Raw genomic sequence first — 13689 nt, 5'->3', positions numbered from 1 at the left:
AATCAACAGAAGTATTGAAAAGAAGCTTGAATATTGAATCAGATACAGAAGGAGATAGAGGGGAAAATAAGATTGAATTGAGATGGAGAACAGAGACAAAGGAAAAGTTAGGTGGGAAATTGTAATTTTCTTTAAATATCTTAAAATTCAAAACCTGAAAAGATGAGACACTGTAGAATCCCTACAGTGCAGAAATAGGTCTTTCGGCCCATCGCACCAGCACCAACAACCATCCCACCCAGGCGCTATTTCCATAACCCTATGTATATACCCTGCTAATCCCCCTGACATTAAGGGGCAATTAAGCATAGCCAATCAACTCAACCTACACATCTTTTGAACTGTTGGAGGAATCAGGAGCATCTAGAGGAAACCCACACAGACAATGTGCAAACTTCACACAGTTAACTGAGGCTGGAATTGAACCCGGGCTGCTGAGGGCACTGTAAAACAGCAATGCTAAACTGTGCCAATGTGCAGCACTTGTAATAAATAAGTTTCAGTACCAGAGAGGTTGATTTGCAGACAAGCTGTAAATATCTGAAGCAAGTCTAGTTCCTATCCACCATGCACATACAGCAACCTTGTGACGTGTAATGCGTGTCAAAATTGAGGCAGTGCAATTCCATTTACACAAAGCTGATGGTGGAGCACAATTTATTTAACTGCAGCTGCTCCTCTTTTGAAATTGCCCTATCGTTTCCTCAAAATAATATGTATGTTATTAGCCTCCTCGCTTGGATTTTGAAAGTAAATCCTATCAACATGACACATGCATAATTTTAGTGTTTCTCCACTATGTTTAATCTTTTAACCCTAGATCTGAATTTGATGGCGTAAAAAAAAAATCAGGAGATGCAAAGTTCAGAAAATAATGGGATCTTTCCCCAATACAACCTCATCGCAAAGTTTTCAAAACTATAAGGAAGAAGGGGGGTTTAGTTGGTAGTGGGTGGGGACTGTCAGCATTTAAAGCTGTGGTATTTATAAATTCAATTCATAGTCATTCCCTGGAGGTTGTTTGTGATAATGTAACTTCTCCTGTTTACACATTCTGCAATATAGTATTAGTATTTGTGCTTCATTCCTCCTTTTCAAATTTGAGTTAGATTTTGAACATAACCTGCATGTAATCAAGTCATTAATTGCTTTCAGACTGTGCAAAGTGATGTGATCAAACTGCATGGACCAGGTTCACGCGCGGATGACCATTTTGCATTGAGACACACTGGTGAATTCTAGTCCAGTATAAACTAAACTTTGGAAGCGTAGCACAAAATTAATTTTAAGAAGAGTAAAAAAAAAAGAAAGCTACTGGAACCTGATTGCTCTATATATAGGAACAGGAGCAGGCCTTTGAGCCTGCTGCACCATTTAATCAGATCTAACACTAACTTTCCAGCCGTATCCCTGTAACCCATTAATTCCCCAAATGAATTAAAACCTATCAATCTCAGCCTTAAATGTTCAGGGTCTTAGCCTCCTCAGCTTCCTTAGGGTAAAGAATTCCAAAGATTCACCATTCATTGAGAGAAAAAATTCTTCCTAAAATCTGTCTTAACTGAGCACCCCATTATTTTACCATCATACCCTCTAGTCCTACATTCTCCCACAAGTGGAAACATCCTCCCAACATTTACCCTGTCTGACCCCCATATATTTCAGACATATTTCCCCTCATTCTTTTGAACTCCCGAAGTGAACAGATTCAACCTACTTAATCTCTCCTCATATGGCAGTTCCTCCATACCCAAGATCATCCGTGTAAACCTCCTCTGTATTGCCTCTAATGATGTACCTTTCTTTAAGGGGTTCAAAACTGTACAGAGTAAATGTGGCATAACTAATACCTTGTACAGTTGGAACAATACCTCTACTTTTGTACTCGCTTGAAATAAAAGCCAGCATTCCATGTAACCTCCTGTACTTAACGCTTACTTTCTGAGTTCCATGAACAAGGACTCCCAAGTCCATTTGTGCTACAGTTTTCTGCAGTCTCTCTCCAGTTAAATAATAATCTGCTTTCTCATTCTTTTTTACAAAATGAACAATCTTACATTTCCCATATGGAATTCCATTTGCCATTTCTCTATGCACTCATTTAACCTGTCAATATATTTCTGTATTTATATAATCCTTACAACTTGCCTTCCCTCCTTCCTTTGTATCATCTGCAAATTTGGCCATAGTATACTCTGTTCCTTCCTCCAAATCATTGGTATATATTGGTCCTAGCCCTGATCACTGTGGCACTCCACTGGTTATTGATCTCCAAGCTAAGAAAAAACTTGTTGCTCCCTATTAGTTAGCCAAACCTTTATCCATGCCAGAATATTACCTCCAACAGCATAAGTTTCTATCTTGTGTAATAACCTTTTGTGTGGCTTATCAAGTGTCTTGATAATCCAAGTATATAACATTAACTGGTTCACTTCTATGTATTCTAGCTGATACCTCCTCAAAGAACTCTAATAAATTTGTCAGACATAATTTCCCTTTTATGAAATCATGCTGACTCTGCTTTATCAGATTTTGACTTTCCAAGTGCGTTGCTATTCTCTCAATCAATTGTAATTTTTTTTCAATAACTGGCTGGTAGTTTCCTACATTTTGTTACCTTCCCTTTTTGAACATTAGCAGTTTTCCAATCCTTTGGCACTGTTTCAGAATCCAAAGATTTTTGGAAAATGACTACCAATGCATCCACAGTCTCTGCAGCATCTTCTTTAAGACCATAAGATATAGAAGCAGAAGTAGGCCATTCGGCTCATCGAGTCTGCTCCTCCATGCAATCATGGTTGATACTTTTCTCATTCCCATTCTCCTGCTTTTTCCCTGTAGCCCCGGTCCCCTTTCAAGAACTTGTCCATCTCTGTCTTAAAGACATTCGATGACCTGGCCTCTACAGCTTTCTGTGGCAAAGAATTCCACAGATTCACCACTCACTGGCTGAAGAAATTCCTCTTCATTTCTGTTTTAAAGATTCGTCCCTTTAGCCTGAGGTTGTGCCCTCTGGTTCTAGCTTTTTCTCCTAGTGGAAACATCCTCTTCCTGTCCACCCTATCCAGGCCTCGCACTCTCCTGTAAGTTTCAATAATGTCCTCCCTCATCCTTCTAAACTCCAAAAAGTACAGACCCAGAGTCCTCAACGTTCATCGTATGACAAGCTCTTTATTCCAGAGATCATTCTTGTGAACCTCTTTTAGACCCTTTCCAAGGCCAGCACATCCTTCCTTGGAAAGGGGATCCAAAACTGCTCACAATACTCCAAACGGGGTCTGACCAGAGCCTTATGCAGCCTAAGAAGTACTTCCCTGCTCTTGTATTCTAGCCCTCTTGACATCAATACTAACGTTGTGTTTGCCCCCCTAACTGCCAACTACACTTTACATGTTAACCTTAAGAGAATCTTGAACAACTCCCAAGTCCCTTCTGCTTCTGATTTCCTAAGCATTTCCCCATTTAAAAATAATCTTTGCCTCCATTTCGCCTTTCAAAGTGCGTAACCTCACACTTCTCCACATTGTGTTCCATCTGCCACTTCCTCGCCCACTCTCCTAAAGTATCTGAGTCCTTCTGCAACCCCCCTGCTTTCTCAATACTACCTGTCCCTTTAAGATCCTAGGGTGCAAACCATCAGGCTCAGGGTACTTGTCAGCCCTTTACCCTGTAGTTTACCTAAAATTAATTCTCTGGTGTTGGAACTGTATTTATTCCTCCCCTGTATCTTTTTCTTACTATTTCTGGAATGCTTGCAATATCCTCTACAGTAAAGACTGATACAAAATATCTATTTAACTCCTGTGCAGTTTTCTTGTTCCCCATAATTACTTCCCTAGTTTCGTTGTCTAAGGAGCCAATGATTTCTTTAACTTCTCTTTTTTAACATACTTATAAAATGCTCTTGTTCTGTTTTTGTTTTGCGCTGGCTTGCCCTCATAGATTATTTTCTTCTTCCAATTTTTTTTGTCCACCTTTGCTGCATTCTGAATCTGTTCCACTCTTCTGGCCTACCAGTACCTTTGTCATTTATATGCTTCTGCTTTCAACTTGATATTGTCCTTAACTTTTTAAAGTATTCATGGTAGGTTCTTCTTCCCCTTAGAGTCTTTCATCATCATTGGAGCATATTTTTGCTGGGAGTCATGAATTAGCTCCCTAAATGTCTGTCTTTGCTAATTTATCATTTTACTTACAGATCTATATGACCAGTAAGCTTTTGCCAATTCCATCCTCTCACTTTCGTAATTCCCTTAAAGTTTAACACTAATTGTTCAGTCCCAATTTTTTCTCACTCGAGCTAAACATTAAATTCTATCATATTGTGATCACTACCTCCTAGAGGATCCTTAACCTTAATATTCATGCTGAACAACTGTTTCAATAACAATATCCGTTGTATTGCTGCATAATGAGGTTAATGCCAATAAATGTGCTTTCTATAGCAACAGCATTTGATCGAGTTGATTCGCCAGCGTGAGACAGAAGCAGCCTTGGAGTTTGCCCAGACTCAGCTTGCTGAGCAGGGTGAGGAAAGTCGAGAGTGTCTGACTGAGATGGAACGTACACTGGCTCTACTAGCTTTTGATAATCCAGAAGAATCGCCGTTTGGGGATCTGCTGAATATGATGCAGAGGCAAAAGGTAACTTTTTAAATTCAGTACCAGATAATTATTGTTAATAGAAAGATATGTTGGCTATTTTGGGAACAATGCATCACAGGAAATGTTTGTTAAATATGCCAAGATGTTTAACTTCCCTCCTCCTATATAATTAAAATGTGTAATAAAACTTCTCATAAAATTATCACATTGCATGCTGGACATTTGTTGCTCTTGTCCTTCTTGGTGATAGATATCACTAGTTTGCAAGATGCTTTTGAATGAGCCTTTGATAGTTTCTGCAGTGCATCTTGTATTTAGTACACACTGCTATCACTGGGCACTAGTGGTGGACAGAATGCATGTTGAAGGTGATAGATGGGGTGCCAGTCTCAAGAGCTGCTATGTCTTGGATCATAATCACATAATTATGTGATTTTGCGTATTTTGTTGAAAAATGTATTTGGGTCAAAGTCTATTAATAAAATCCCTAACAGGCCTAAAGGCTGAATTTATCAAAAGGAATGAGTGTCATCTCAGGTAGGAAACCCAGTATGATTCCCGCTGGCTTGGACTGTGCAATCCTGGTTGTAATCTTCCTACACTTTGTCATTTTTTTTGCACTCGTGTGTGTTTTGCACCATCATTGAGAAGAGAGGGGTCTTAGGGCATCAGCAAGGTGGCCTAAAGGTCTGGCAGGCATCATTGCTGTCCCACCTTAGTGATTCCCTGCTATGGAGTCGCCTATTGGTTGCAACTGCTGGTGGTGCCAGGGGCAGTGTCCTTGACTACTTAGGGGCTACATGGTCTCTGGCATGATCATCATGTCTGGTTTCGGTTTTAGAGAATAGTAATGACCCCTGCTGGCGTTACATCATGCTGTTGGGTGGGAACATTTGATGTTGTAAAAAGTCTGACAACACCAGGTTTCAGTCCAACCGATTTATTTGATAGTAAACTCACTAGCTTTCGGGTTAGCCCCTTGTGTTTACCCCAGTCCAACACCAGCATATCCACATCATAACATTTGATGCTTCCAGAAGATAAGGCATTAAACCAATTTTGAGTATGTAAGTATATGTTAATCTGGCTCACACCCAGTGAAGGTGTGAACCAGATTATGTTGCTGACCATGGGCAGGAGAGATCTGAAACTGATAGCTCCCTGATGTAAATCCTTTTATGACCCTCTCACGCGAGTTTCCAGCGTTTGCCCGTGTGTTGGACTGTGCCAAAAAATCTCCGCCAATTAATTAATGTTTTAATTAATTTCACACAGTGGCTGTAAGCATTCAAATGGTGAATCACTTTTTTTTTAAAAAATGCAGTCATGTATATTAATTATAGTGTGTTTCTTGAATATTTTGACTGACTTCCAGGGCTAGATATTCATCAGTGAGGCAGAAAGCTCAAGTTGGGAAATATTTTGAATTGGCAGACCCATCTCTTTTAAAAGGATCCATGCCCACCATACTTCAGTTGTGAGGACTGGGTTGCAGTTATGCCTACCATCTCCCTAGATAGTTTGACACTGACACAGCCACAGAAGTAAGTGACTGCTGAGGCAGGCTGATTATTCTGCCTACTTTGCTTCTCTGGAACTTTACCCTTGTTCTGGGACTCCCTCTAATCCTGTATGCCCACTTATGCAGTATGTCCTATAAAATCAATGAGCTATTTAATAACAATGGCAAGTCTTGAAATACACTTTAAAAAGCACATTTCAGAAATCTGCTTGGAAAAAAAACTGCTCTTAAAAGCCCATAAAATCTAATTCATTAATATGTCATGGAGATTAGCCAAGCACTCATTATGAGGCCATTAGTGAACTGTATCAACAGAAACAGCTGACTAGATGTCTTGTTCTACAGATGGCCTTATTATGAATGCTTGGCTGTGCTGCTTATTTTTTCATGGGCTATGGGTGTTAATGCTAGGGCCAACATTTGTTGCCTGGCCCTAATTGCCCTTGAGAAAGTGATGGTAAGCCATCTTCTTGAACTGCTGCAGTCCATCTGGTTCAGCTATACCCACAGTACTGCTGGGAAGGTAATTTCAGGATTTTGATCACATGAAAGTGAAGGAATCTTGATATATTTCTAAACCAGTATGGTGTGTGGCTTGGAGCAAAATTAGCAAATGTTGATGTTCATCCACCTGCCCTTGTCCTTCTTGGTGATAAATGTCACCAGTTTGCAAGATGCTGTTGTGCCTTTGTTTAAGAAGGGCTGCAGGGAAAAGCCTGGGAACTACAGGCTGGTGAGCCTCACATCTGTAGTGGCTAAGTCGTTAAAAGGTATTCTGAGAGACAGGATCTACAGGCATTTAGAGATGCAAGGACTGGCTAGGGACAGTCAGTATGGCTTTGTGAGTGGAAAATCAGGTCTCTCAAATTTGAGTTTTTTGAAGCTGTAACCAGGAAGGTAGATGAGAGTAATGCAGTTGCTGTTGTCTGTGTGGACTTTAGTAAGGCCTTTGACAAGGTACCATATGGTAGGTTGTTGTATAAGGTTAGATCTCATGGGATCCAGAGTGAGTTAGCCAAAATTGGCTTGATGACAGAAGACAGAGGGTGGTTGCAGAGGGTTGATTTTTAAACTGGAGGCCTGTGATCAGCGGTGTGTCTCAGGGATTGGTGCTGGGTCCACTATTATTTGTCATTTATATTAATGATTTGGTTGAGAATATAGGAGGCATGGTTAGTAAGTTTGTAGATGACATCAAGAATGGTGACATAGTGAAGAAGGTTATCTCAGATTGCAACGGGATCTTGATCAATTGGGCCAGTGGGCTGAGGAATGGCAGATGAAGTTTAATTTAGATAAATGTGAGGTAACACATTTTGGTAGATCAAACTAGGGCAGGACTTACTCAGTTAATGGTAGAACATTGGGTAAGAGTTATAGGACAAAGAGATCTAAGGGTACAGGTTCATAGCTCCTTGAAAGTGGAGTCACAAGTCGACAGAGTGGTGAAGAAGGCATTCAGCATGCTTTGTTTCATTGGTCAGAACATTGAATATAGAAGTTGTGATGTTGTGTTAAAGTTGTACAAGACATTGGTAAAGCCACACTTAGAACACTGTGTAGAGTTCTGGTCACCCTATTATAGAAAGGATTTTATTGAACTAAAAAGAGTGCAGAAAAGATGTACTAGAATGCTACCGGGACTTGATGGTTTGAGATTTAAGGAGAGGCTAGATAGACTGGGACTTTTTTCTGTGGAGCATTGGAGGTTTAGGGGTGATCTTGTAAAATAATGAGGGGCATAGATCAGCTAGATAATCAATGTATTTTCCCAAAGGGGATTCTAAAACTAGACGGCATAGATTTAAGGTGAGAGGGGAGAGATACAAAAGCGTCCAGAGAGGCAGTTTTTTCTCACAATGGGGTGAGTGTCTGGAACAAGCTACCAGAGGTAGTAGTAGAGGAAGGTACAATTCTGTCTTTTAAAAAAAAAGTTTTGACAGTTACATGGGTAAGATGGCTATAGAGAGATATGGGCCAAGCATGGGCAATTGGGACTATCCTAGTGGTTTTAAAAAGGGAGCAGCTAGACAAATCGGGCTGAAGGGCTTGTTTCCATGCTGTAAACTTCTATGACCTCAAAACATCTCTGTTTGACCATCTTTGTTAACTACTACCACTTGGTTTCAGTTTTTTCTCTATTAAGTATCGTCAGATGTTTCTACTTTACCAATGCTATGTAAATGCAAGTTGTTTTCACGGTTTCTGGTATAATTATTCAGTATAGTTTGGAAATTTGCCTTATTACATCACTTACAATACTAATCATAGGAGGTATTGTGGCACAACGGACAGCATCCCTGCCTCTAAGCCAGAGCCTTGGGTTTGAATCCCACCCCAGCATTTAATGGCAAGGAAGATACATTCATAATGGAATCAAATGGGTGGCATTTCATCCTGGGAATCCTTCCAACACATGGCAATGGCAGGCAATAAGAGTGGGAGAGATTTCTGGTCAACCATGTGATGGAAAGAAAGATAGAACCTCAACCATCATTATCCATAGCTCCAGACTGCAACATGCTTATAAAAGTGCATGCTGCCACTGCAACCTGGATTTGGTAAACAGTAAAACAACAAAATATTAATCGCCCAGTAATGAGCTTCAAAAGGGTATAAGATGCAGGCAGTCCTGGTGGAATGAAATCCAACTTTTATCAAGGAACAAAGAATTCTTCCTGTATTTAATGCATCACCTACAAAATTGTATCCTTAGTAATGGCGCAATGCAGGTTTTCACATTCTCACTTTCATTTTTGAGGGGAAAAAATCTTGTCCATTTTCTAAAATCCCCTTTTTGTTCTCAACTACCAATCTGAAGCCAAGTGGATTTAGTGTGTCAAAGAATGGAAAGGATATTATCTGCTTGGTGATTTGAGTCCACGTGGGCTCCATGGTGTAATAGCTGATTACTTATATAATCCAGGGTCTCAATTTAGGTATTTGGTGTGAAAGCTGATGCTTTTTCATTTCATTAAAAATGTGATCCCGAATAGAAGATTTCTGGAATCCCACTGAGGTTTCTGTATTTCATAGATATTGAATTTGAATGTCAAATCTAATTGACTACAATCTAATTTTTTTTTCTTTCTGTCCAGGTTTGGAGTGAAGTGAATCAGGCAATTTTGGATTATGAGAATCGTGAATCAACACCTAAGCTAGCCAAACTGCTAAAACTTCTATTATGGGCGCAAAATGAGCTGGACCACAAGAAAGTTAAATATCCCAAGATGACAGACCTCAGTAAGGGAGCAATTGAGGAACCCAAGTAAAGGCTTTATGATGGGACTAAACAGGATTATGAAGCATCTTGCTGTACATTTGCTGGTTACAGTATATCAGGACTATAATAAGTTCACTAATAAATGACAGAACATGTGAATATGACTTTATGGTTCAGAATAATCACATTTAAGGCTGGGATGAAGTTCAAAGCATCACCAACACATTACATCGGAATGCCATCAAATGGCTGCTGAAGGGTCAAGGGATTGCAAGATTCACCCCAGTCCTAAATTCATTTTTATGGTAACTTATAACTTTACCAACTTTGCACGTTGGATTGAAAATACTGGGTATTTGGTATTTACGTTTGGCTGCTGTACAGAGTTTCTATTCATAGTTTCTTTGCTTCACATGCCAACAGTTCTTAAGTGTATGTTGATATATTTTCAAAACAACTTTATTAAATGCCTGCCTGTTCTCTACTAATATCCATCTTACATCTGGAGCTAACATCATACTTTATTTCTGATAGAATATCCTCAGCATCTTTATTGCTAATATGGTATCTTAATACAATTAAATTTATTTGGAGTCAGTTGTGATGTAACATGGATACTGAGAATGTAATTAGTGGAAGCCAACTATTCATTTTACATTTTTTTCAGTCGTATTTGAATTTTCCACTGTGCAGGAAGAACTTCACATGTTTGTTAATTCTCATTAAATAGCCTTGTAATCAAACTAAAATCCACAGGCTTGTAAGTCATAGTATTTAATCTCAAGGTTTTGTATATTTTGTGGCAATGACTCACTTAGATACGAGTTGTTTGTATATAATGCGATTCCTTGCAGAAAAAAAGTAGTATAATGATTTCTCAATACAAAAGTGCTTTACACTTTGAAATTCATCTACTGTGCTTTTAAACACTTTTGTGTGTGCATAATGTGTGTTGAACTTATATGTTTTGTTGAAAGAAGTACTACGATGTTAATTTATCATTGCGTATATCAGCGAATACTTTGGGAGTATACAATGGAAAGCCATTGACAACAATTTTAATTAGTTTTATAGCTTAGGAATGCAGATTTTGTGCCAGGTACTTTTCAAACAAAATAGTTGACAGTACTTATTTAATTTTCCAGAACTTTTTACTGTTAGTTTAGTAAAAGGAAAATTCTAGATGTGATCATCTGACTTGTAAATATTCCCTAGATTGACTTTAAAAATGTGACAGGTATAGATGGAATGAATGCTGGTCCTGAATGATGAGAACATTTGTACAGGAATAAATGTGAACCTTGATTTCTTTTCCCCCCACCCTCCCTGTTTTCAAGGTTCATCACAACAGATTTGATACTTGAGGTTTATACTAGGAGCAGCTCAGCTCAATGGTGAGAAAGCTCTTTTTCCTGGACATTACACATTGGTACACCCTGTTGTAAAAATGTTAGGATCCTATAAGGAAGTTGTTAAAATTGTTTTTGTGGAAAACCTTCCCCTGCTGAGCAATTTTAACACCTTCCTCTGCAAGCACACATTGTCTCCTTCAATCTAAAATTTGACCATTTTCAGTCTTTGAAATGAATATTAAATGGATTAAAATTACCCTACTGCAAGTAAGTACTTTGTTTACAAACTACCAAATAGTAAGTATTCCTTATACAGCCCCACAAATGAATAGAAAAGCCCTTCAGCTCCATCATTCTTCTCCATCTTGTAAATGGTGCAACCATGCATAAATTTCTTCTTTCTCTGTAGTAATACTGTCTTGTATGATAGACATAAAAGCCCTTTTAGTAAATTCACCAAATGTTATGCAATTTTTGTTTCTAGCTTTCTAAGGCAATTGAACAAGCTCCAGGAGACTACAGTTTTAGCCTTAAATTAATAAACAATCCACAGCTCGTGATGTCCTCTAATTGTAGATTAAAGCAACTAATTTACAGCTAAATATGCACTGCACCAAAAAATCGGTAAATGCTAAAATGCAATCAAGCTAAGCATGTGAAAGTCTCTAAGTAGGAAATTACCCTTTTATGACGACTTATTCGGATGGGATAATAAAAAAATTCAAAACTTGGGTCCTAAACAACTCTTGCTTGAAGTGGTGTTATTCAATGTAGTGTCTCGGCATTGTGTAGAATAAAAACTTTTTGTGTCTAACTACATATCAAAAATCTGGAGACTGCACTAGGCCAGAAGGACAATTACGATCTACCTTCTTAAACAGGAAAAGGATTTATCGTTTATATCACTCAGTTCTTTGTCCAAAAAAAATCAGCTTCTTCTCAAATTTGCTAAAACTTGTCTGCTGTCTTCCTGAGCAGCTTTTGCAAAAATTAATCAGCTATATCATGAGAAACATTATGACCTGATTCAGAAATGTGATTTTAAATATTCTTTTCTTCCAACTTTTTAGTTCAGATCTTTATTCTTCTACTCAATCATTATTTTACTGTTTTCAAAATCCCTGCTTTCTCCATTCAATATTTCGTTTTATTTCTTTTAGCTCTTTTCCCAATTTTCATGGAGAAACAGGCTCTTCAGCCTTGAGTGAGGAGTTTGTACTTTGCACAAGACATGAAAGTAGATATATGTTAAGTCCAGAACACTACTTCAAGACAATAGGACAAGGGGGCATATGCAAACACTGGTGAATGGAAAATTTGTGATTGAAGTCAGAAGGAATTTCTTCATGAAGTGAATTAATTCCACTTTGATTCCTCTTCTAGCTCGAGGATGGAGGCAAAAATCTTTAGAGTCATTGGAAAGGAGGAGATGGTGAGGGCAGGAACGTGTATGTTCTTTTTAAGCTTTGTTCTCTGCCCCAAGTTGATTGGTAAATGGGGAGAAAGATACTGTTATGAAACCTTGTGCGTTGTGAAATATTTTTAACGTACAACTTGAACAATTGGAAACATGTCTTTAGCATTAACTGAAAAATATACTGTTTCTTCAAAAACAGGCATTTTGACTTTATTTTGGTGATAAAAGTTTCCATTAATAAAGTTAATTATTAATAAATATATATTATAAAATACACAATTTTCTTTCAGATTTCATAATTTGCCATTTTAGATAACTTTAACGAATAAAAATTTTTATTCTGTTTGACTGACCAGCTATCTTAAATAATACTTAAGTTCTTACACATTGTAATGCATAGTTTTCCTGGCTTTTAGTAGAACCAGATCCCTTGATTCCCATGACTTATAGCAGTGTTTTACACTTGCATATACAGAGCATGATTAAGATGTTTGCAGACAGTACAAAAATTGGCTTTGTGGTTGTGAAGGAAAAGGCTGTAGACTGCAGGAAGATATCACTTGTCTGTTAAGGTGGGCTGAAAAGTGTATGGAATTCAGTCCAGAGATATGAGGCCCAAATAAGGCATAGAAATACAATAAATAAAGATTACTGAGAAGTGTAGAGGAACAGAAGGACCTTGGAGTACAGATCCTTGAAGGAAGCCAGGTAGACAAGAAGGCACATAGGATATGTTCCTTTAGCTGAATTTAAGAGCAGGAATGTTATACTAGAACAGTGCAAGATGCTGGTTAGTCCAGTTTTCTGACTGTTTGTTTATTTATTAGTGTCACAAGTAGGCACACATTAACACTGCAATGAAGTTACTGTGAAAATCCCCTGGTAGCCACATTCCAGCGTCTGTTCCGGTACGCTGAGGGAGAAGTTAGAATGGCCAGTGCACCTAACCAGCACGTTTTTTGGACTGTGGGAGGAAATAGAGCACCTGGAAGAAACCCATGGAGAACATGCAAATTCTGCGCACACTGTGACCCAAGCCAAGAATTAAACCTGCGTCCCTGGCGCTGTGAGGCAGCAGTGCTACCTACTGTGTCATGCTCCTTGGTACTAGATCTGGTGTACTGTGTACAGTGTGGTGACCACATTACAGGAAGGAAATCATTGAATTAGAGAGTGCATGATGTAGCCAGGACAGCTGAGGAAAGATCTGACAGGTGAAGGTTAGTTTCTTTGGAATTGAGGGGTAATTTAATTGGGGTGTACAAAATAATGAGGGACCTAGAGTGAATAGGAAGAACCTTTTGCCCTTAGCAGAGATAATCTGTTGAAGAACGAGAGAGAAACAGAGAATTTTTCTCTTAAGATTGTAGTGTAAGCTTAGAACTCACTGAAAAAGTGATGGAGGAAGAACTCCTTTAAAAAGTACTTGGGTATGCACTGAACGTTCCACAACATGTAATGCTATAGACCAAGAACTGTATGAAGCTGAATAGCTAATTCAGCTAAATGACTCTGTGCTGTAATGCTTAAAATCAGGCAAAGTGCAATGTTATGTCCCTTCCGAAACAAAT

The 13689-nt window shown here is 38.6% G+C and overlaps 1 protein-coding gene across 4 annotated transcripts in view; it reads left to right on the top strand.

Moving 5' to 3' along the window:
- The window catches only part of LOC145353909 (glucose-induced degradation protein 8 homolog), a 41120-nt gene extending 28804 nt beyond the window's left edge, over positions 1-12316 (top strand). For all 4 annotated transcript variants that reach the window (XM_080204885.1, XM_080204882.1, XM_080204883.1 and 1 more), the window contains exons 4-5: positions 4446-4643; positions 9225-12316. In XM_080204885.1, the coding sequence (XP_080061011.1) occupies positions 4446-4643; positions 9225-9398 (372 nt within the window). In that variant the 3' untranslated portion in view covers positions 9399-12316. The remainder of the gene's footprint in view (positions 1-4445; positions 4644-9224) is intronic.
- The last annotated feature ends 1373 nt before the right edge of the window (positions 12317-13689 follow it).

This window comes from Carcharhinus amblyrhynchos, chromosome 16, assembly GCF_965287045.1.
Source record: "Carcharhinus amblyrhynchos chromosome 16, sCarAmb.v2.hapA, whole genome shotgun sequence".
NCBI lineage: Eukaryota > Metazoa > Chordata > Chondrichthyes > Carcharhiniformes > Carcharhinidae > Carcharhinus > Carcharhinus amblyrhynchos.
The sequence above is the reverse complement of the archived record's forward strand: the minus strand, read 5'-3'. Positions and strand labels throughout refer to the sequence as shown.